The 23,157-nt window shown below is 47.0% G+C and overlaps 3 protein-coding genes across 9 annotated transcripts in view; 1 reads left to right on the top strand and 2 right to left on the bottom strand.

Moving 5' to 3' along the window:
* LOC135386377 (uncharacterized) overlaps window positions 1-6,571 on the bottom strand; it is a 30,307-nt gene extending 23,736 nt beyond the window's left edge. The window contains exons 1-4 of one of the 4 annotated variants that reach the window (XM_064616257.1): window positions 6,541-6,571; window positions 3,602-3,754; window positions 583-665; window positions 424-529 (exon numbers count right to left, since the gene is read on the bottom strand). In XM_064616257.1, the coding sequence (XP_064472327.1) occupies window positions 424-529; window positions 583-665; window positions 3,602-3,743 (331 nt within the window). In that variant the 5' untranslated portion in view covers window positions 3,744-3,754; window positions 6,541-6,571. Of the gene's footprint in view, window positions 1-423; window positions 530-582; window positions 666-3,601; window positions 3,755-5,892; window positions 6,217-6,540 lie in introns of those variants that run through there. The other 3 variants (XM_064616256.1, XM_064616254.1, XM_064616258.1) reach the window with 3 other exon arrangements.
* A 2,073-nt stretch (window positions 6,572-8,644) lies between these two features.
* LOC135386376 (chromobox protein homolog 1-like) lies at window positions 8,645-14,268 on the bottom strand. 3 transcript variants are annotated; one of them, XM_064616252.1, is made up of 5 exons: window positions 14,159-14,245; window positions 13,854-13,927; window positions 12,708-13,036; window positions 9,249-9,346; window positions 8,645-9,185 (listed from the first exon to the last, which is right to left on the bottom strand). In XM_064616252.1, the coding sequence occupies exons 3-5, from the start codon at window positions 13,032-13,034 to the stop codon at window positions 9,041-9,043; spliced, it is 570 nt and encodes a 189-aa protein (XP_064472322.1). In that variant the 5' UTR covers window positions 13,035-13,036; window positions 13,854-13,927; window positions 14,159-14,245; the 3' UTR covers window positions 8,645-9,040. The 3 variants fall into 3 exon arrangements, with proteins under 3 accessions (XP_064472322.1, XP_064472321.1, XP_064472323.1); XM_064616251.1 differs by lacking the exon at window positions 13,854-13,927 and having other exon boundaries at window positions 14,159-14,268; XM_064616253.1 differs by lacking the exon at window positions 13,854-13,927 and having other exon boundaries at window positions 9,249-9,343; window positions 14,159-14,268.
* Window positions 14,269-14,477: 209 nt separating this feature from the next.
* On the top strand, window positions 14,478-21,295 carry LOC135386375 (heterogeneous nuclear ribonucleoprotein A1, A2/B1 homolog). 2 transcript variants are annotated; one of them, XR_010420673.1, is made up of 8 exons: window positions 14,478-14,614; window positions 17,116-17,590; window positions 17,673-17,819; window positions 17,877-18,134; window positions 18,205-18,260; window positions 20,968-21,008; window positions 21,079-21,161; window positions 21,220-21,295. XR_010420673.1 is itself a non-coding variant. In XM_064616250.1 (6 exons), the coding sequence occupies exons 1-5, from the start codon at window positions 14,600-14,602 to the stop codon at window positions 18,231-18,233; spliced, it is 924 nt and encodes a 307-aa protein (XP_064472320.1). In that variant the 5' UTR covers window positions 14,479-14,599; the 3' UTR covers window positions 18,234-18,260; window positions 18,375-18,716. The 2 variants fall into 2 exon arrangements, 1 of the variants encoding a protein (XP_064472320.1); XM_064616250.1 differs by lacking the exons at window positions 20,968-21,008; window positions 21,079-21,161; window positions 21,220-21,295 and adding an exon at window positions 18,375-18,716 and having other exon boundaries at window positions 14,479-14,614.
* Window positions 21,296-23,157: the final 1,862 nt, after the last annotated feature.

Genomic DNA, 23,157 nt, shown 5'->3' with positions numbered 1-23,157 from the left:
CGCGTATGCGTTCATCGGGAGTGGAAATCTCCATGACAGCAGCTTTCGCGCGATCGGCAGATTTTGGCAGTGGCGGCAGCCACAGCGCGAGCTCGCGGCATTACTTGCCATTGTGCAACACCGGTGACGTAACGGGGAACCGAAGTGCGGTCCGTACAGTTACACCATCGGTAGGGAAATATGCGCGGGAGAGGAGGAACGCGGAAGAGACATTTCCAGCGCGCGCTCCTCACAGAGTGGAGCGATTTCGTCCGGAAAAATTTGTGGCATATTAGTTTCTCTGCGGGAAGAACAGTTTCCATAGAAAAAAAGTATGGGGGTTCGGGAAATTTCATAGTCCCTTTAAGTCACATCAACGAACGCGGAGGCTTTCTGTATCTAGGTGGTGTTGGCAATTCTCTTTTGAGGAGGATGCAAACGTACCTCTAGGAAATTGTGAAGGGCTAACGAGCTCCTTGAAGAACTCCTGCGCCGTGTGTCTCTGGTCGGTCACATTCGCCTTGAACCAGAATCTCAGTTGGCGGCTTTCCTGAAGTGATAACCGTCATGAGTATATGAATCATTTTGGAGAGGATGAGAGACCCTGGTATGAGTGTCGTTGGTTATGTTGGTGAGGAAGACCCTGAACTCGAGCGACAGCTCCGGTAGCTCTTCATCTGTCTCGTCTGAAAATGAAGAGAGGAAGTGACATTACCTCCTCACGCTGTCCTTTTGCGTCTCATTACTGCGCTCAGACACGGACGTCTTGTTAGGGAACTTGATTACGTCAAGCACGCATCGTCCTGTTTTCCACTCTGATCACGGAGGAGTTGCTCTGTCACGATATCAGAGCTGGATGAGTTTCACGATTTTCTGCGTGTCCCTATGGTGGAAAACTTGCAATGCAGGCTGCAAGTGTAACGCCACGTGAAAACTTGAGACTGCTTCAGTTGAAACTAGGAAGTAGACACTCGTGCAGCCCCTCGTTCTAATACAGAATAGAGGCATGTATTGGCTTCGATTTGAACAACTGGAGCGGATCAACATGGGCTATATTGACCGTGGCATATCCCAATGGAGCCTACTGAGGGATGGGTGGCTTTGAGACTATCCAAATCCCCGGGCCAAGAAAGACAATCCCCTCTCCTGTTCCAGGTAGCTTCCCCCAAAATTTACCCATTCGGTGACGACCAGGGAGGGGTCCAGACCCTCACACGGGGTGGGGCGGAGGCAGTTTCTTTGTCTAATCACATAGTGGGAGAGGGAAATTCAATGTATAAACTCAGCGTATAAACCCCACCCCCAAACTGACGTTTCAGGGGGGCGATCGCCCCCCTCCTTCGATACACCACTGGCGACGAGAGACATTGAGGAAGGAGAGGAATCCGCCTCTAAGTCAGAAGCATGACCTACTAGATTATAGCAACCATGTCATAATTGGCATTGATGATGCCAATGTTGAGCCCGTCCGTACGATCCACTACAGGCGCTACTCATCAGCCCGCGAGATCTGCATCCTGATTGGACGACGGAAATTTGAATTTTGAACGCGCAGAAGTGGACGCACGATTACCGTAGCAGACGACAGCAACAGTTCCTATAGTTCCTATGAAAACGCATACGATGATGTCGATAATCAACTATACAGAAGAAAGCATCTCTCGTGGGACATCCACTGCATGTACAAAAATACTAAGGTAAGCTAAAGTACAGAGTACTGTAGAAATTGAAGAAGCAATAACTGGGCCAATGAGTAGCGTCACAGCTAGCCTCCAAATGCGGTGCTGGGTAGGGGTTCATATGACATGGTTGCTATAGTCTAGTAGGTCGTAGTCAGAAGAGCATAGTTTCAGCACCAACAAAATTCCTTCTTTCTTCATGACATGCACTCCAGAGCCCTGACTGCGGCACGTGGTTGTGTATAGGCCGCGCGCTGACACACGTTCGCGGCAGGAACCGAAAATAAACCAGTTTTCTTATTTTGGTTACCGGTAACCGTAACAGATAAATTGCAGAGTTCTAGACGTGAACCGTAACTGTAACTGAACCTACATTTGTTTCGGTTTCAGTCCCTGGTTCAGATTGCACAGGACACTGCAGTCCTCTATAGACCTTGTCACGTTACTCTCAAACCACTAGTCTCCGTGTGCCTCTTAGCCTGGTTCCCAGCGACGACACAACAGGGGTGGACTGCCAAAATCGCTCTTTCCATTGGGATGAATACTCATGGCCGCCGTCTTTAATGGGTATGACTGACGATTACGCCAACATTCCATATAACTAGCAATCCGGTAAACGTCTGAGTAGCGTATCAACGTTCGAAAGATGAAGAAAAAAGAAGATTGCTCGCTTCCGCGTGCAATATGCACAGTTGGTAACGTGAGGAGTGCTGGCCGATGCGATATCTGTTCTACACCAGTTCCCGAGCGGTAGAGAATGAACGGGCACGGGAAAGTGAAGGAACTCTGCTAACGGCAGTCCACACGTGACTACCACGGGGTGGCAGCACTAATGGCGGCTCCCATTCGTTGGATCGCGTTTTTGTGTATACTGGCATTGTTTCGCTCGATTCATATTCCATTTCCGACAAAGTACCCACGCAGGAGGAATAATGCTGTGTCTGCATTCAGGCGTTGCTGCAGTACAGGTTGTTTCGATTGCTCCGCTGTACCACGTCTAGACCTGTCCTAAGATATGACACATAGAAAGACACAGAGCAGTACCTCCCTCCTACGTGGACCATAGAAGTCATCACACCGTAAAGCACTGCATCTGTTTCACCTTCCTGCTCCGAAATCACATCGAATCATGCCAACGTGCTCAAACCAGTCAAAAATTTCAGACGTACGTCGAACCATTCAAGCCAAAAGGTTCGACATAGAACTTTATGGTTAAAAAAAAAACTGGAGGGACGGTTATGCAACCGTAATGCAATTCATCAGCTGCGTGTAAATCAATGTTTGATTGCTGTTATAATGCAATGGCGATCACGATGCAACTGTTGAGCAATTGTAGAGGAGACGGTATTCCTCCACACGAGTCCTGGCTGGCGGAATGTCCCAGCGGGCAGATGTTCATGGCCTCATGCTAAGACGATGCCGGTAGAACTGAATGGCAGGCTCGTCCTCGTCCGTGGCAGCAGCAGATCGGCTGCCACAGACAACAACAGTGTTATCTTTTCCCAGACGTGTCACGTGATGCCCGCGTGTTTTCTGCGGACGACCTTGATGTCTCGGGTGCGTCTGCCGTTAAGATGCTGTAAAAGTTTGCGACCTTTCTCGTACCGATACGCAGGAAGAAGGGGGTCCCCTCGCTAAAACAACGAAAAAGATGGTGAAGATAATAATGGAAGACACTATGCGGGAAAAAGGAGTGAGGTGAGGTGAAGACAATTCACGGGAAAACGATTAAGGTGATGTGAGGTGAGGGCATTTTCCCACCTCTGATCGTAACTGACAGAGTCTAACGCAGAAATAACCCCCCCTCCCCTGCAGGTGTGTACGCTAGATGGTCGTAAATAGGATCAACTTTCGAAAGAGCTCAGTAGGGAAAGTTGAAGGAACTTGTTGCGGTTACCTGCACGAGATATAGAGCGCATCAAGCGTAAAAGTGTGTACCGTACCATCATCTGCCAGCTTGTTGATGACGATGCCCTTGTGGTCCCCTCCTGCAACGTGCATGACGGAGTCACTGTTCACCTCGGGTACAGCAACGCGTTCCATCTTGATGGTAGTGTGACCCTCCCCCTTCTTCTTTGGGGTCATTACGATGCGCTCTGAAAGATAGGTACAAAGAAATAAGGACTTTTCTTTTTTTAATTCTGCATTAGCGCCTCGAAGCAACTGTGGTTATTAGCGGCGTACAGACGCAGGCAGACGGAAGGAGTGGGGGAGGATTAGTGTGCATCCTGGGCCGACTTCAGAGGGAACTGCACAGACATTCGTCTCGAAAGCCTGCCGGAAAACCCGGGGAAAAAAACTCAGACAGCGTAGACGGTGCCGGGATTCGTACCTGCACCACCTCCTAGGAAGCGAGTTGTTACGTGCTTTCCCGGTTTTTAGAGCGTCGCAAAATATTTGACGTGATTTCAAATGCTCGTGACCACGCTCGTGACTAATTCTGTATGGTACAAGCATCATCGGCAGCTTCATATTGACGTTCTTACTTGAAGCTATTGTTCTTGAGAACTATTGTTCTTGTGTATTGTGAAGCTATTGTTCTTTGTTTTCAGAAATTACGAGCACAAATTAGGTCCACAAGGCAGGTAGAATGCAAGATGAAATGCAGTGAGAGACCGTTGGCAACTGTGTTTTGCTCAAACGTTATATTTTGGTGCCTCTCTCTCTCACACCGAGATGCTGTCATAACAGTATCATTTGAAGTAGTATTTCTTGCATGTTTGGTAAGTGGTGGGCAAGTCTCCCTTTAACTGACATTATGGAAGTACAGCTGTCTTTGTCTGTCTCTTGACTCTTTTCATCTTTCATCTTGTCAGTTAATGCGTGCAACCAACTTGCTCTCATCAGTGCTCCTACAGGCAAGGGTGACTAGAGCATTTCACTCCAAGTGATGGTGAAAACTCATTCGAGCTTGCCCAAGTTGGATGGCATTTTTACCCAAGCAAAGCAAACTGGACGGGGAAATCGCAGGTCCGTGCCCCCGACATGCCCCTACGTTTTCGGGTTAAACCCGACTTTTCGAGATAGTTCTCCCCTGAACAATTTTTTTAACAATTCGGGTCAAACCCGATATCTACCTGAAATCCTCGCAGTCCTTCATCTTGTCGTTCTCGGTAAACCGTCGGGAAAAGTGAATCATAATATCATCCAAAAGAGCTATTTGTGACAACCTATATTTGTACTCCTTTTATCCTGCAGGAGTCGAAGACAATCTTTTGTGCAGCTCGGGCAATTGTTTGAATACCGCGGTCATCTACTGCCCCAGTTCCGAGTGGAAATATAAACATTCTTGTTTCTCATCACAGTATGTCACAGCAGTGGCTTGTTAGGTTAGGTTAACTACTAGTTCAACTACATGTTAGCAGCAACAGTTAAAACTACTGCAATGTAGTTTTTTTGCACACTATTTACTCGTAGTAAACTTTTCATGTAGAAACAAAGGCGGTCCGGATCTAGTCTATACCACAGGCAGTAATTTGCTAGTTTCTCCTCTGCATAAGTACGTACGCATAATACTGCTGCATGTGTTCACGTCTTGCTCTTTTCTTTCTTTATTAAAAATTAGTAAAATATTCCTGCAATAAGATGACCACACTTTCAAAAAGACTACAAGACCGTCTTGCCAGAGCCACGATGAATTTCTGGAAACATCATTTTTCATACTAGGCTACTTTTGCGAGCTTCATAGCTCTTCGTGGATTTATAGTTTGGGTATGATTATGGTGCTGAGTGTTTCATGTGCTCAAAGAAGCAGCTTCACTGAGATGGTGCTCAGCTTATAGCTACCACTCAATTTGGTTGCACACTTGCACGTCAAAATCTATCCCAACCTACGAGTATTTCGGGTGGAAGCGACATTTTTTAAAACCATTCAGTGCGTGTGGAATGCCTTAAACGTGGGGTACTGTCTATAGAGGTTCTCCTAAGAGCTGTTTCTGAGTGAGCCACAGCCTTGGAGCCTCGTAAATACAACGTACATTCTGGGGAAAAAAATCCTCGCTAAAATCTGCAAATCGTCAGTCAGCGCGATGAATGTTACATTCGCAGACACTTTACCGATTAATAGCTGCGTAGCTTGGATTATATGCATATCTTACAAACTGTTCGGCGTTTTGTTATATACCTGAAGTGAACGCGAAGCAACCGCAATCCGTTCACTCTCGCTCATGAACGAAATAGTCAGCCAATGTCGTCTGCAAATTGAGCAACTGAACATGTTCGAATGGTACCTCACCTTCTCCAATCGCGTCACCCATGTCGTATTCTGGCGTTATCCTTCTGCGATGCAGTAGCAGTTCGAAGGGTTCGAAGGGCAGATTCCCGCACGGATGCTCTAAATAGCTTCCGTCTACCGGTAGCGGATGCACATTGATGCGTTATTGGCGTTGTGGAAAGCGTTCGTGGTGCGACTACACGACTTCACTCGTAAAGAAGGATATGCTCATATCATCACATCCGTTGACCATTGAATAAGAGAAGGAAAGAAAACACCAAAAGACCGCGAAGAGCGCTTTTTTCTTTTGCACTCCGATTGTTTGTTTACACGTCACTATGACGTTCGTTTGGATGGTGCTGCGTCATCCCCTCCCCTCCCCTCACAGTCCCCCAAGACCCAAAACCGAAACTAACAGCCACACACAGTGATGGCGCTGGCTATGGCGTCAGCTCGGCAATGGTTACTAGCTGGTAATTTCGCAAATCGGAATAGATAACAAATTAGCCAATACGACAGGAAACACAGCAGGGGAACAAAACGACAGACAGCACAAAGCGAGAAACAATGGACAAAGATTACAACATAAGGAATAAACGAAGTCGAAATTGGTGACTAGGGGAAAAACAGTCTCAAGATTTACAGGAATCACAAGCCAAAACCACAAACCTGTACGGAATACAGAGGAGGTAGGGCAAGTACGCTACACTCTTCCAGGCAAGAACAGGGTACGCCTACTGACGAACACCAGAAGACAGCTGTTCGGGGAGGACATCGACCTACCTGCCCACTCAGTGGTAAATCACCTGCAGACTTAAACCACATCCTCAAGGAATGTGAAAAAAAAAAAAAAAAAAAAAAAGAAACGGCAAGTGGACACACCTTTGACCGATATAAAGATGGAGAAACACAGAACATATGGCGATGCTGTTTCGCGAAAACAAAACCGAAAGTGAGAGTGCCCTCCTAACGCGACACAGCGCCATCTGACAAATTGGGAAAAACTGAGGAAATCTGCCAAGGAGACCCAAATACGAGCGAACCAAGAAGCCCAAGAAGGATTAACATATGTGACTTCCTACTGTTAATGTTATTTTCGCACCTACTGTGACTTCAATGGAAGTCTGCCCTGTGTCCAAAGGGATTAGGTGTAACTATATGTACTCGATATGGCTTTTATTGCATTTTTCAGTTTCTCTTCGCACCTGCGACTTCCCATTCACTTGTGTCCACTCGGAGATGTGGGGTACGTCCGTCAAAAAATGTCCGTCTCCCAGGGAGATCCAAATTTCCGGGAAAGGATACCCCCAGTAACACCACGGGAAGTTCTGTTCCGTGTGGGAAGAAATATGGCTGTAACACTCTCATAATATAGTGAAAACATTACCCAAATGTTGCCACAACATTATGTGTGCATTGAAGAATATTGCTGTAACAGCGTTACAATATTGTGGAAACATGATTGAAATGTTGCCTCAATATTGTATTTGTGTTAGGGAAACATGGTTCTAGTGCTGTCACAACGTTGCAGAAATGTTTTCCAGCAACGTTGCTGCAACAGATTTTCAAAAGGACATTAGCAACGTTTATACAACGAATTATGCTACTAGGGGATAGAGTAGAGTAGTGAGCACCTCAACCCTTTTCATGCAGGGCAGAAATGACGATGTGACACTGTGGGGTGCTAGTTTCGAGCCAAACTCAATGCGCATCCACGTAAACGGTGGCACATGGACAGGTTTCCACTCGACTCAATGCGCTTCTGTCGCATTCGTGTAAACGTGGCAGAGATGAGCATATGTTACCGCCTGTAGTGTGTTGAAGCAGTGATATGAAGTGTCATTTTAGTAATAAAGAAATCGCCCCTGGGTGGGCTGTGTCTTTCCACGCGCGGCCCTATCAAACGGTCGTCAGGGCACCATCGCTGACGATGCTGTTCTCGGGAAGATCTTGGAACCAACGGGAACCACGCTGATGCAAACCGAAACTACCCGTCACTCTTAGACTTTACAGGGTTGCTCGCAAACGTCAACGAACACTGTCCGTGCGAAAGGATGGCGGTCACAGGCTGGTATGTTCGCTAGAGACTTCCTATAACACCTCTATGGCTTGGCCTTCGTGAAACATTTTTTCTGGCCAAGCCAAATATCGATACTGGAGCATAATTTAAGAGGAGATTTCCAAATATATACTTGATTTGTAAAAAAAGAAAAATGAAATTCTCACTTCGCCGTTTCAAGCTTCGCCACCATTTTCGGTAAATTTTGGGTGTCATGGCTAGAGATGAGTGTGGGTATAAAAATTCGCACCCGCACCACACCAGCAGCGATGTCATTGGCGCAACCCGCAGCCCAATGCTCTGTCTCTTAGACACTTTAGAGGATTATGCCGAAACCAGCAGCGACAAACTAGTCCTCTCAAAATTTGCATTGAACCTGACCCCCAACTGCTTTAACACTGGGAGGGGCTTGAGCTGAAATGTAGTCGACTTCGCCATTCCCTCGCACTCAACTGATTATCACTGGCTGAAGGTCATCTAGCTAAGTCGACGTGAGTCATGGACGTCAATCTTGCTTAACTTTTTTTTCACCAGACCTCCCCCGCATATATACGCACAGGCCCATGGGTTCCTAGGGGATTAAAAAAAAAAGCGCCTCACTACACTCAAATGAAATTTTTGTTCCTCGTAGTCAGCACTGTCTTCACGTTCATAAGTCACCTACTTCACTGTGTTGGAGCGTATTTGTGCTGCTCAGCAGAACGAGTGCCAACATTACAAGCAGCAAAACTTTATTTTTTTTCTCTTCTTTTCTCGTAGTTCATAAAAGCTGCATCTCAAATACAAAACATCATGAAAGCAAACCACGCAGGATGTCTGCCCTGCATTCCCGCAAGGTTGCCAACTCAGTAGTAAGTGAAATTTTCTGCCATAGAACAGTACGCCTCCCTCACCTACTGTGTTCCAGACATGTGTGGGCAAGCTTCATTTTTTTTAAAAAGGGGAGGAACACACGATCGGTGCGGACTTTACTCTCGAACCAGGGAACTAAAAGCGGGCACCAAAGGCTACACGGAGATTTGTCGTGACGTGATGGTTTGATGAAGCAATGATATGGTAGAGAAATGATACAACAAAACTTGACTGGTTGCCAGACTGATAGACGCAGAGTCAGGCTACGAGCGGCTCTTCTTCGTTGGTGGTGGGCGGCGCGGACTGCCACGTCAACCGCTCTTCGTAAAACTTTATCACCACCTGGGGGCAGTTGACGTTGGCTACGCGAGATGGCACTAAATCTGCCTCGTCGCTGTCTTTCCTGGAACGATAAAGACGATAAATGACGTCATCCACCCGTAACTTTCTCCAGATAGTAACTGACCACTTCATGAGGAACATGAGCTCTCCGCTAGTATCCGTTGCGCCGATGATGCGCTCTGGCTCGAGACCCCGATCAAACCCTCGCGGCCTGTCATCCTGCTGAAAGAGAGTTTTTTTGCACAAAATTAAAGGGGCACTAAAATGCAAAAACAACTCGCTCTCAAATGAAAGTCTGCGTCTCAATTAGTATACTGCAAGTAAAATTAGTTCACACCAGGGTTGCGGAATGGGGTCAACCATTCCATTCCAATTCCATTCTGAGGAATGGACATTTGCGATAATTCCATTCCTTTCAATTCCTCGGAATGAAAATGTACGGTCAATGAAAAAATGGCTAAGGAAGCTGGCTATGGAATGGCTTGGCAACCCTATTCCATTCCTTTAATTCCATCGATAAAAGAAAAAAGGACCAGTAACCGTACTGGGTAGCGTAGCATGGCTAAAGAAGACTGACATTACCCAGTACAGAAAAAACACAAAGACAAGGTTATTTCAGGGCAGAAATAACCTGAAACCAGACTTGGTTTCAACCTGGTTGAAACCAGAACTACCACCTGGGCACCCAGATCATTCCATCCCAATTCCATTGCTGCCAAAAAAATGCCCAACTCCATTCCGATTCCATCCCTACGACAGTTTCCGCCATTCCGTTCCAACTCCATTCCAAGCCTCGATAAATGTGGAATGATTCCGGAATCATTCCAACTCCGGAGTGGCAACTCCGCAACCCTGGTTCACACAGCGCTACCGTTTAGAAGAAAAAAGCAATGAAGACAGAGCCGTCTTTGGCGGCAACGAATGAGATGCCCAGGAGGCAACGATTGGCGTCATCCAATGAGACAGCAGGAGAAGCACACGCGTGCCTATCGTGGCCGTGTAGCTTTGGTCCGACCGTAGAGCTCCGTATGTGTGCGGCGTGGTGCACACTGCCGCGTTTTTCAATATCCATTCACTCAATTAGAGCCCACAAGAGCTCTCGCGAATGTTCCACCGACAACATTTATCTTTACGTCTTTCAGACAACGCCGCCGCCCTGCTTAACAACTCGCACTATGCCAGTTGCGCCACCAGGACTGCGCTCCATGACATGGCACGCGCAGCATGGACTAAAAGCACCGATGCCAGAGAGTCTGGTGTAATGTCGATTGTAGCTCCATAGCGGAATCAAAGTACAGTCTAATTCTTACGGCTCCATTTAAAGGAGTACGGATGGCCATCCAAAAAATTTTCAGGTTAAGACGTCCGATGAAAGTGCTGTGTCATTTTACCGAATAGCGCGAAAGGTTTTGATGCGTGCAACTTGTTTAGCAGAAAAAGAAAACTCACATAAACGTGGCTCCGCGCGTTCACCCTCCACTCGCCACTCCGGGTATAACGAGGAGGAGAAGGTATGGTGCCAAGTCACCGATGACGCTACAGGGAGGACTCGTTCCGATTCGCCAGTCAGTCGGGGTCAGCACCCTGTCCCTTTGCCACCGTAAACCAGTTTTGCCAGCTCTCCCGGAAAATTGGGGATAGAAGGAGCGGCCGAATGCTTTTCGGAATCCCACACAGCCGAGCAGTAAACAACGGAGTAGCAGACAACATTTCTCTGGACCAATCAGCGAGCGTTCTCCTTATAGCGTCAGAGCGAGGTCCCAGGCAGATCACAGGCTGGCACTGCTCTTTACCGCCATTGCGCACGGTAATTTTTGCGGCGTACTTTAAATTCAATTTCTGCGATAATTATAACTGTGTGGGGTGAATTACTGTAAAAGTATTTTTGTTCGCGATGTCTTAATTTTCGCGAATCGCGCACGCAGTCATTTGCGAAGTCATTCGCGAGCATTTAATTTCGCGATTCCAGGACTGTTTCCTTCCGCGAGATAAACGTCAAGCTGTGTTCGCGAGTACAATTTTTCGCGATTTTTTTAGCTTGTAGCGAAATTCGCGTAATTAATACATCGCGAATAAAAATATGTTTACAGTACTTCGCATGCTGCATCTTACTGGCCTACTTACAGGAGGAAAACAGGGTGTTAAAAATGACCCGTGCGCTACTTTAAATGGACCGTCGCATCCGGAAACGCATGTACGAGACAGGCAATAACCTTCGGTACCGCTTTACAGTGTACTTGCCCAGGTTTCTCTTTGAAAATCCCAACCGAGCGAATGCCACTTTCACTACATGCTCGCTACACGGCTTAAGTAAGTGTCACTTAAGCAATCGTGGCAATTACGATTGATAACAATAAATGGAGGCAAAATTTTTATGTGTGCACCACAATACCTTCCCGAGACTGTTTTTCTTTGATTTAGAAGCAATTATTGCAAATCTTCTTCCAACATAAAACAAATTGGCCTAAAACGTGTGCCACAACAAAAATGGCTGCCACCAGATTGTAGGGATCGCAAAGTTTTTGCGGGCCGTTAACGACAGTAATGACACGTTGTTTCGGTACAGTGTCACGCTGTAGTAAAATCAAGTAAGCGCACCGTCGAAAATGCTCGTTTAAAAATATTGCGGTGTCAGGGCCCCTAGTTTTTCCTCAATATTTTTGGAATATTTTTTGTGCGCAGCGTTTGCCCCGCAATATACTAAGCGTAAAGTCCTCAGCGTATACGCCAACTTTCACCTACTAGTGAGAGCTCCGATACGACCGTGTTGTGTGGAACACTGTAGGTGCATTCTTTAGTAAAAAAAAAAAAAAAGGTGCTGCCCCATTTTTCCTTTTACAGAAAAATTACAGAAAGGCCGTCGCAGCCATCCCTCGGCCTGAAGAGCACGCGAACGCAAGCCAGTGCCTTCTGCCGCATCATCCGCCATCGAGCGGCTAACCAGTCATCCGTACGCCATTTGCCAACGCTGTGACAGCACGTGCCGCAGTTGTTGCGCAACAACAGCAGTCGTAGCACTTGGCAAACGGTGCCGCCACATATTTCGAGAGCACCGCACAGCGCCGCTGCAACCGAATACGAGCGCACGCTTCGTTTGACGTCTCAGTTAAACCGGTTAATTGCAAACGGGATTGAAATTTCGCACGTAAAATTTTCTGGAGTACCTTCTTTTTGCGGACTAAATAAAATACGCGTCAATTTCCCAGTCTGTAGTGGCACTTTAAGGTAAGGTAACTTGTGTATTCACACGAGCGACATCCCCGCGGAAGATTCTAGCGGAAGAAAAAGCAAATACCCCGCTCGCAGAGACAAAATTCCGTCCCGTGTTATGTGAGCATTCACATGGTGCGGAATATCGAGAGTGGCGTACTGCACGCTTAGCAGACGACACAGTCGGCATCTTTTCCTGTCGTCTGCTACAGAATATCTTGCGACTGTGTCGTGGGATATTCCCCGCGGTTAGCAGTGTACGTGAACACTGGACGTCGAGCGCTCTGAAAGCTACGACGTTCTTCTCGTCTTCCACTTCCGCGGGGAATGTCGCTCGTGTGAATACACGGTAAGAAGTTGTAGTCAAACTAACCTCTTTCTCTGGTGCAGGCTTTCGCTTTCGTTTTGACCCTTCTTCCGTGCCGTTGGATTTGGATGCCCGCTTGGCAGTCTCCTTGGCCGGCTTCTCCTCTTTTACGATGCTCTTCTTGAGCTTCTCCTCAAACTCCTCAATGAGCTCCGGACAGCCAAGGTTCTGCTCGGGTTCCCAGGTGTTCTCGGAGTCGGAGTAGCCTTTCCACTTGAGGAAGTATTCGACGCGCCCTTTGTTGACCCTCTTGTCGAGGATCTTCTCCACCACGTACTCCTCCTGCTCGGACTCGCTCTTTTCCTCCGCGCTAGCTTTCTTTTTGTTCGACATGGCTGCAGGAAAGTTTTCATCATTCGCACCACTTTGTTCGTAGAGATTGATCCCGCTGTATATTCCGAGTCAACGTAATTATCCTTCTCGGATATTCCATCGATGAGCCCCAACGTGGTACCAATAATTCGCGTAAAACTCCACCACAGCTGTCGTGCGTTGCAGGCTTAATAGCGAGAGACTACTTCCCCTCGGTACGTACCACGATAGAGAGATGGGCAGTAACCGCTGCTTTTGTAGTTCGACTAGTTTTTTAACTACATATTTTCAGCCTTTTTGAAAACTACATCGTAACTACCGCATTTTACCTACACTTTTTGTATGTGCGCGCGCTTCTAAATTGAGGCATATATGTAAGTGTCAATTGGTGCTGATTCGTTGTTACGAGCGGGAAATAGTCGAAAAAAGATCCACTTTGTGTGGGCGACGATTCTTGTCAAACGTGTAAACAGTGTTGAGGGCACCACCGACTGTTACGATGGATGTTTCATTCTTTCGAGACGACTACAACACTTCTGTGAATGAACTTGGAACCGGTAAGTCTCGTGTGAGCTAAATTCCAAAATGTCATCACTGCGAACACGTTCTCGTGGACTATCAAAACATGTTTGCACGCAGACTTTCAAAAGATCTCGTCTGGACGGAATTCTCACGTAATATCTTGGATAGCACGCTCGTGCTACACGTCATGCTATCAGATGCAGTGCTGCATCCATTGTAGAGTACATTTAGCGGGGATTCAAAATTATTGGCCCGTTAAGCGCGACAGCGTGTGACTGTACGGCCTTTGGAGTATTCCGTAGCGCTCGTTAGGCTTACCTCGGTTGAATCCACCGAGGGGGGTTGAGTAGCCAGTGTGCACGCCAAGATGTTAGCAGTCAAAAAATACGACACTATTAAGGAAGAACACTGGTTAGCGCACCGCAGAGAGCGAGATAACTGACAAATATCCCACGTTACGCATCCGTGTCTGACATGTCATTTACTATGTGTTGTTTGTGCCCAACGCAAAGACAAGGCCTACAGACTGGAAACAGGTGAAAAACCTTGTTCAGCAAAGAACGAGCGCCAACAGAAGTGCACAAATGTCACGGTAACCCCTTAAAAAGAAAGCAAAAACTTACCCCCTTAAACGACAGGTCTCCTTGTCGGTTTTATCGTTTTATCTAGGCGGGAAAGACGGATTGGCCGATTGGCTAAGAAATTGAGGTCCGCAGTTAATTTGTAGCATTCAATTTCCTAGTCATATTGGTGGTATTTTACGAGCAGCCGAATTTTAATTCATTTTATTGTGCTCATTCTTCTGGCATACCTATTTTGTGCCATAAGTTGGTTGTTGATTCAGTATTTGTCGTATTTGTAGCGTTACGGATCACGTGACGCGTGTGTTCTGGCTGGCTCTGGCTACCTCAGCGGCTCAGCTGCCTTTGTGCTCCGGGCGCTCTCTGGTGCTCTCTAGACTCGGGCGTCATCCGGGTAACTGGTGTTGTCCAGTCAACGTTGTTGCGTTGGTGTACTTCCATCTGTTGTAGTTGACGCGAGCGCTTCTACACATCAGGGACACAATGGGTGCACAAGACGTAAGTTTTTTTAATGAAACTGTGCTACTTAATAATAATAATAATAGTAATTCGACAGTATTTTCGACATTTGTTGACCTCAAGCGGTCCCCCTGTTGTGCTGTTTGCTGCCCAGCCGGCCGGCTTGTTAGGCCTAGCTTGATAACAGAAATGTCGCGTAAAACCTATGCTTACCTTGCGTATCGATTAGTCATCAAAGCACTCTCTCCATGGGTAGCCACAAGAACGGCTGAAAGTCTTTTTCTTTTCGCCCTTGACACCATTTTCCGAAGTATCCAATCTGCAGGTGAACATGGCGTCAATCATGTCAATGTCCCGACACAACTACGACAGTTTGCGTATCATACACCGTTGCCATTGGACGGAAATGAACATGTTTTCGATTCGCGTTAATCTTCACCGTAAATCCAGTTTCTTGCAGTAGTTTAGTTCAGGTCTACAAGTTAAGCGGGGCGCTTACGACGCACATTGGTTAGGCCTAGCAACAGCAGATGAGCTTCCTGCGTAATTTGAAGTGCGGAACATTTTCGTTGCTGTCTGCTCGCAGGAACATGTTCCAATTGGTCAATCCTCGTAATATCAGTATAAAAATGTTAGCCACGAGGAGCTAGAATTCGTTTTTCGTGCGCGTATAAAATGGCGGCCAATGCGCGGAAGGGGGCCATTGTTCCTTTGTCCACTGCGTGCTCACGTCTGCATCATGTAGCGTTGACGTTACGCAGTCCAGACGTCTGGGCAAGTGATCGGGTCTGGATTGGTCACCTTGTGTGATTAGGAACTGCGCTTGATGCTCAAAGCGGTAGAGGAACATCGTACGGGATATGTGGCAAGCGTATGATAGGAATATGGGCATCGTCCTCGTGGGTGGAGCCTCTTTGGACGTCAGAATCACGACCTGCAAATGACCCACCATCTTCCGCGAGTGACGTTAAATACGGTACAAGGAAAAATGTATAAACTCTTCGCGTCCATTCTGAGCGATCAGCTGCAGCAACATTGTGAGCTTCGCGAAGTATTCAGCGAACTACGTAACGGATTCAGCAGAAATCGACGGGCAAGCGATATTTTCATGAGGCAGCGTTCACACGGGGCAACTTTTTCCAGCAACTTTGGAGTTGCTGTCAGCCGGCAACCTCCAGCAACTCGAGTTGCTCAGAGTTGCTGCGCATCGCTCGCCGACCGAAAAATTGAGAAGTTGCTCGTGCACCGGCCAATCAGCGAGGGGAGCATTGCCACGTGACTCCCGATGGCGTTGTGGATTTCGTTCGTGGACTCATGGGTTCAAATCCAGCAGGTGCAGCTGATAAATAACTTTTTCTTTTTTTACGAACTTCTCTCTACAGTCTGGGCAAACATAAGTCAAATGTGCTACCAGTCGGATTTAGGACGGGCTGCCATCTTTCCCCGACCCTATTGAATTTTTTACATTCACGATCTGCTTCTGAGCCTACAAAACGAGACACGAGGGATCAGCCTGAGCACAGTAACCACTATGGGGCAATCAATTGGAACGATAGTACCAGCGTTAGCATTTGCAGACGACACCATCCTAATCACGGCAGCAGGAGAAAGCCTGCAGTGTATGGTGGAGATCTGCACTGAAGAAGCTGAGAAAAACGGCTTCAAGTTCAATAAGTCTAGGACGCTAAGGATGGCTGTAGTGAAGAATGCACTGCATTAACTCGACCTAGTAAAGTCAAGCCAACCAAGCTCCGATGATTGAACCAACTTAAAGGGCACATCTGGAATGCAGCGAGACATTTGTACGATCAATATACAGGGTGTCTACCAATCTGGGAATTTTTAAGTACTGCTAACAACTTGTCAATGTTTCAAGCCTGTCAACAATGGATTCTGTTCTTCAGGAATGCCCATTCAAAAAAAAAAAAAAATTTCTATATCGGTAAAGTACAAGTGCCCAGAAATGTTCTTGGTAGTTGAAGGTGCTCCTTGTCACTAGATTTGGAGTTTCCCATGCTCGTGCGACTTACTGAAACTGCAGCAGTGCATGATGGGGCATAGGCATGTTTACGAAGAAGGGGGTAGCATGGTGAGAAGTAGGCCCTGTAGTCACTTCCTCTCCCCTGGTGGATGGATTCTGCAGATTTACGCTTTGGAATGGACGCCTTAGAATTCAAAATCTGAACCACACATGATATTGCTAAGCTGTACCACAGAACGGAAGAAGTGGCTAGTAAGTCAAAATCTAACGAAGAGCGAGTACTTTGGAATATTGCCCCCAACCAATGCTAAATTGCAAAACACATTGCACCTCTACTCCAAGTTACATACAAGTGCTATACAAGTACCAGGACTGTTCCTAGTGTCGTAGTATTCAAACAGTGACGCACTCCCTCTAGAAATTCCTTCCTGATTTCTGTGGAACATTTGGAAGACATAGTATTAAATGTGACTGTTTTTGTAGAGACGATATTGGACATGATAATGACCCATTTGTTAGAAAACAACTAAGGTCCTCACGAAGCTACTATTTGATGCAGGGAGAATCTGAACCTGAGCAGTTCCGAAAGCTCTTCATCGGAGGTCTGGACTACAAGACTACAGAGGACAGCCTGAAGGGCCACTTTGAGCAATGGGGGGAGGTCGTGGACTGTGTGGTGATGCGCGACCCCACCACCAAGAAGTCCAGGGGTTTTGGCTTCATCACCTTCCGCAGAGCCCACATGGTGGATGATGCCCAGGCCGCTCGACCGCACAAGGTTGACGGGCGAGAGGTTGAACCGAAGCGGGCGGTTCCACGGGAAGAGGCTGGACGTCCAGAGGCCCAGGCCACCGTCAAGAAAGTGTTTGTGGGTGGCCTCAAGGACGACGTGGACGACAACGACCTGCGCGAGTACTTTGCCCAGTTTGGCAACATAGTCTCCGTCAATTTGGTCACCGAGAAAGAGACCGGACGCAAGCGTGGCTTTGCATTTGTAGAGTACGACGACTACGACCCAGTGGACAAGATTGTCCGTGAGTGTAATGGCTGGTGCCATCATTCAGTTGCAACTGTTTGTCTTCCTGCAACGTTTCTATACGCTGTTTTTCATTTCAGTCAAGCGTCATCACATGCTGAAAGGGAAGAGGACAGAAGTGAAGAAGGCGCTGTCCAAACAGGAGATGGAGAACTTGAAGAAAGACAAGCGACCCTCGTTCCGCGGCGGACGAGGCCGCGAAGCTTGGGACACCGGATACGGAGGAGGTACGCTGATGGGCCGGTGAATGGTTGGCTGCGCGGGGCTTACGGTTTTCTCATCAGGTGGCTACGGTGGCGGAGGAGGATACGGCGGTGGTCAGGGCGGCTATGGTGGCAGCCAGGGAGGCTGGAACCAGGGCGGCGGAGGCGGCGGCTACGGCTCTGACTTCGGTGGCTCCGGCTTTGGCCAGGGAGGTGGTGGATGGGGAAACCAGGGCGGCGGAGGAGACTTTGGCTCCGGCTACGGCAACTCTTACGGAGGAGGACCCATGCGAGGTGGACCAGGGGGTGGATTCTCCCAAAGAAGCTCAGTGCCCTACGGTTAGTGTTGTCAACCCCCCCTGTGTGTGTGTAGGTTCCGTAATCATGATTAGCGCATATCTCTCTCTAGGCAACGGATCCGGTGGATACAGAAGATAAGAGGGGGGCACTGATCTTGGACGGGGGGTAAGTGGAACACTCTCTCCCGCTCAATCTGGGGATGACTGTAGAATATACGCAGCGGCGGTTTTCTGATGTTGAGGCTAACCAGTACGTTTCTCTGTTACATTTCTGACACAGGACAGGCATCTCACGCGAAAACAGGCTTAAGGCTAGGCTCTTGGAGGTCTAGGCTTACACCAGGGGAAGCTCTTCGTTCGGCCAGGCAACGGATATAGTGACAGAGAGACCAGTTTATTCCCTTCCCTTGATGCGCGCATATGGGGTCCCTGTCCCCCTTCAGGGGTTTTATTTTAGGAAGACCCACATTGTCGTCCATTATCCTCTTTGTTTGACGGAAGGACTGTATATGTTTTTTCTTTTATCATCGTTGTTGCCATCAGTGTTTGTGTGAGGCTTCATTGACTCTCCCGTACATCAATACTATCGTGTTAATAAACTTGAGTCTGTGCTCTGAAAAAACCAGTGTAGACAGGTTCTTATTCTGGGAGGTTGAGGTTTTACGCACCACTTATGTGCAGTGCTAAGGAGCCGCAGAGAGACTGGAGATAAGCGTATGTGTTTGTATAGTGGAAGGGTTGTTTTGCGAGAGATTGTAGCCATCGTGTGAGTGGGGACTATATTCCTCTCGTGCTTTCGCGTAATGTGGGTTTCTGGATAGCTTTGAACTTTGGATGGGAGTGGGTTTGGGTGGTGGTGGTTTTAACTGGGTGCGGTTGCGGATTTTCGTGCAATTTGCACACTGTAGACACCACACATTAACGTGTGTCTAAAGCACCGGCCCTGGTGAGTTTGTAATGCATGCTGGTTTAAATTTTGCGGTGTTTTCGGTGAAACTTAAGGCCAGGGACATTTGTATGAGCCATGGGAAGCAGTGATTGCGCATTGAATGGTGAATCCCTTTTCCAGCTTCACTTTGCCAATCCCTTCTTATGAAAGCTGCGCCTCATTTTGAGGACCTAGTCTGGTTTTTTGTCCTTGCTTGCTATTGCTACATGTAGCAGACTGCTGGTCCTGGAGGCTACTGTCAGGGAATGACAGGTGTTGCAACTGTATTTCCTCTGTTTGGCTCGCTGAGGATGTCCGAGCAACGTGTCCTGTTTTTGTCTGCTTGGGTTAGGAGCCTGTATATTTTCTTCAAATGTCCATACAATCAGTACCAGGAATCCACACCTATTTTGGAACGCGGTGTAGCATAAACGTAGCAAGCCCTTTCACACTGTGGCAGCGACTCCTCTTTGCAGCATCAGTGAAGCTGCTTTGAATGGAATTTTTTGTTGTCGACAGATTTGGGCATCTAGCTCCATCTATGATCGGTAAAGGAGTGAGACACGTAGAGGTTACTCCGGTTATTTCTACGAGAGAAAGGGGGTTGATGCTTTCTGTAGCTGTGTGGCATTGCTAAAATGAAAATCCATCTTGTGTGGACCCCTTTAGGTTGGGCTCTGGAATAGTTGTGTTCCAGACTGTTGGTTCCACCAAAAGTGCGGTGACATTTGAGCTGACCAGGTTCTCCTACTGACTGCACCTTGAGTCTTCCACTGTTTCTCTGTCAGATCTGCAGTGTGCCTGTTCTTACCACATCTGTTGGTAGTCTTTCAATGCCAGGCAGGAATATGCATGTGCTCTTGCTAGGGTGATTAGTCTATTTTACGAGTTCTTTGGGAAAATTCGAGCCAAGTTTGTTTTAGAATACGAAATCAAATAGTCCGTTAATAACGATGTTCGTAGTTTGTAGTCATACGAATTTTGTTTATCTCAGTATCGTTATAGATGAACTTTTGGAAAATCTCAGGTTGGGATCGTGTCAACAAAGTAGAACGGTACAAGTATAGAACATGTACGTTTTTTGAAAGCACTTTAGCTCTAGATTTGTAAAGCTTTTCCAAGGACATCATAACTGCCAAAACACACAGCTTTGTCCATTGCTCGTCACTTGCTTGTCCATTAGACCACTCCACGGATAATTTGTGGACCCGTGTTTGAGTGGTGACTGTACAAAATCTGTTAAGCACGCGCAGTTTGCAGCGGAGTTGTGCCTTTTGTGATCCATGCATGTGAAGAGGAACGAATCTTCTCTGCTTCTTACTAGCACTTTTAACCGTTAAATGCACCGCATTCTCACTTTAATGCTCAGAGTGTTTTGGCTTCTGAAAGTATTTCCTTTGTTATCACCAAAAAAAAAAGAAAAAAAGCGGAATCTTTGTTCTTAATAAGTCCGGCACTTCAATTGCAACTGAACATTTACTGGTGAAATTGGGTGATGCCAGGTTATAATGCTAAAGTTGCGCTCCCTGTATACGGACGGTGAAGATCCGTGTGGTGTGGCGCACACTTCCTTAGGAGCTGTCTCGAGGGCATGTGACTTTGTGACCGCCTTGCACAATACATATATATGCGCAGTTGTTGGTATGTCCTGGACTATGATCAGTAATGGGGTTTGTGTGTTGAAACCCTGTGCGGTGTGACTGACGTGTTGGGAACAGCAGTTTTGCACTTAACCCTTTGGAAGAAAGCAGGTCAGGCAGGAAGGTTTGAGGCTAGTGAGGCATCAGCTTCAGGATAGAGAGGAGCTGCGCGGCGATAGGTAAGCCCAGGTTGACGGTCTCTGTTTAGAGGAAGGAACAGGATAGGAACTGGGGGGCACATTTTAGGACACGTTTTTTTTTTTTGTGCACTTCCCCATTACGTTCACACACTCTTTGCTTTCCAGCTCGGAGGTTTGACTTGCCCGGTCCGGCGGAAACTAAATAGGTGAGGTGCTTGGATCGGATACTTTTTAGGTCTTTCGCATTTATGAGACTGTGAACGTCGATATAAACAGTACCTTGTGGACCCGAGGAACATCTTTGTCCAGAAAGCGAGGACCTGACGCAGTATTACGCACCCAATGCGTCGTGCCGAGAGGTCAGTACGGAGGTCAGTACTTTCATACCGTGTAATCCAACTAATTTTCCTTCGTTAGATCGCCACGATGAACAGGGCGGAGACGAAACAGCACTCATGTTTGCTGGAATCAATAAATTTTGAGTGAAAACTAACTTGTCGAATTTCGATTCTTGTACCTCTATGCCCATCCTATGCGGAACATTCCATGTTGCACGCATTGTATGGTAAGTTCTGGCGTGCTATTCCTATGGCATCCTTTTTGCCGTGAAAGTATGCAGATCATGCTACCGTATTTACTCTGTAGGAAAAGTCGAGGCTTCGCAAACTGCGCGGCAACGTTGGTTACGATATTTAAACGATGCAAAATTTTAGTATGCCGCTTATATAGGATCCTGGTAGAGCCGATATTGACGCGCAAGAGCGAAACACGTAGCCAATGCAACCGCTGGAAGACTGCTATTCTCACTTGACAGAGACGGCAGGCTATGTTTGTCAACTGTCATGTCTTTCTGTAAGGTTTGTCATAGCATGCTTGTCCAGAGTTTTTCTGCATTTTGTAGTTTGAGTGACAGTATCGTCCATTGCATCAGTGGACCATCAAGAAAGTGTGCAAATCAAACAAAAGCACAGCAATAACTTCGGTGGCAGTGACCGCGTTGCGAAAAACAATCGCCACGGTCGCTGAGATGAGTGTCATATCCACGTGGGTGTGCAAATTAATGGATTTTTCTTGTCATTTTTAGTGCTAGGCTGGGGGTGCACAAATTATGCAATGGCACGTAATATGCAAGTATGGTACAAAGCTTTCCCACAGATGTACTGGATGAAACAGTGCAGGACACACCACAAAGGAAGATACGAACAACATAACCTCTGACTTCAAACACTCAGACCGTTCAAATACTCAGCAGTGGGACAGCCCTGCTGAGTCCTGCACACATCATTAAATGCTTATCAAAAACCCAATTCTGTCTTGGCTATCTTTCCTAGAGAAGTAAGTCAATATCGCTTCAGTAACTTTATCGTCCTTTAGATCCATATTTATCTGGAGCAAATCTGGCACCCGCCAGCAAACGACCAGCCTCGAACCTGGCTGGGTACGAGAGAGTACTTTGTGGCAAAGCGAGTTGGATCTTAAGCAACCATCTGGATATGCTCCTTGCACAAAGGCTCACAGACTAGTGCCAATCTGTGGTTCAGCGGGTTGCACTGTATGAAAATGTGGTGCCCAGAACAAAGCGTAAGAGGACAGCACTGACCTCTGGAATTGAGAAGCAGTCAGATTTATGGAGCCCCAGGTATTGTGTCACATTGCCTGGCCCCCAGGGGGACTCTGCCAGACTATGACTCCATAAAACCTGGTCACATGCATGTTTGTACGTACTTATGCACGGTTTAATAAAGACGAGCATACACATTTATTTATACGCGGGTAACGTACACGTCGAGCACAGGTTACAAACGAACCACCTCGTCAATTTCTCCTCCTTGCTATTAAGGACTGCAACCATTTCCCACCAAAAGTAGTTGCCTGTGACACAGTCCTCTTTTATTGCAGCTGTTGCTAGTCTTATGCATGCCACGATTAATCGGAGCCGCGGGTAAGAAAATTTGTATTGGTACTGCACCGTGCGATGTTACAAATACAGCAGCCCCAAACCAAATGAAAGTTAAAAAATCTTCCACTGCTACATTAGTCCTAATGGTGGTGAAAGCTTGCAGAGAACTATAACTATAGGGTCCAGGAATTAATGCATAATCCATATGCACTCGATGTGGATTTTTACTTTCTCCAGAAGGTGCTCCAAATGGCTTAGGCCAATCACATCACTGATATTATGTTTGTGCCATTTGAATAATTTTTTACATAAAATGTCGCAATCTGTGTCAACACGTTTCTGAAGAGAGTGGCACGAAAAATGACATAGCAGCCACTCCCGCTTTTTTTCTAATTTCTTACACGCATAAAAAGCTGGAGCCTGAAAACTTGTCTGGTGGAGATGCTAGAAGTTGT

The sequence above is a fragment of the Ornithodoros turicata genome, chromosome 2, assembly GCF_037126465.1.
Source record: "Ornithodoros turicata isolate Travis chromosome 2, ASM3712646v1, whole genome shotgun sequence".
NCBI lineage: Eukaryota > Metazoa > Arthropoda > Arachnida > Ixodida > Argasidae > Ornithodoros > Ornithodoros turicata.
This window is presented reverse-complemented; position numbering and strand designations above follow the sequence as displayed.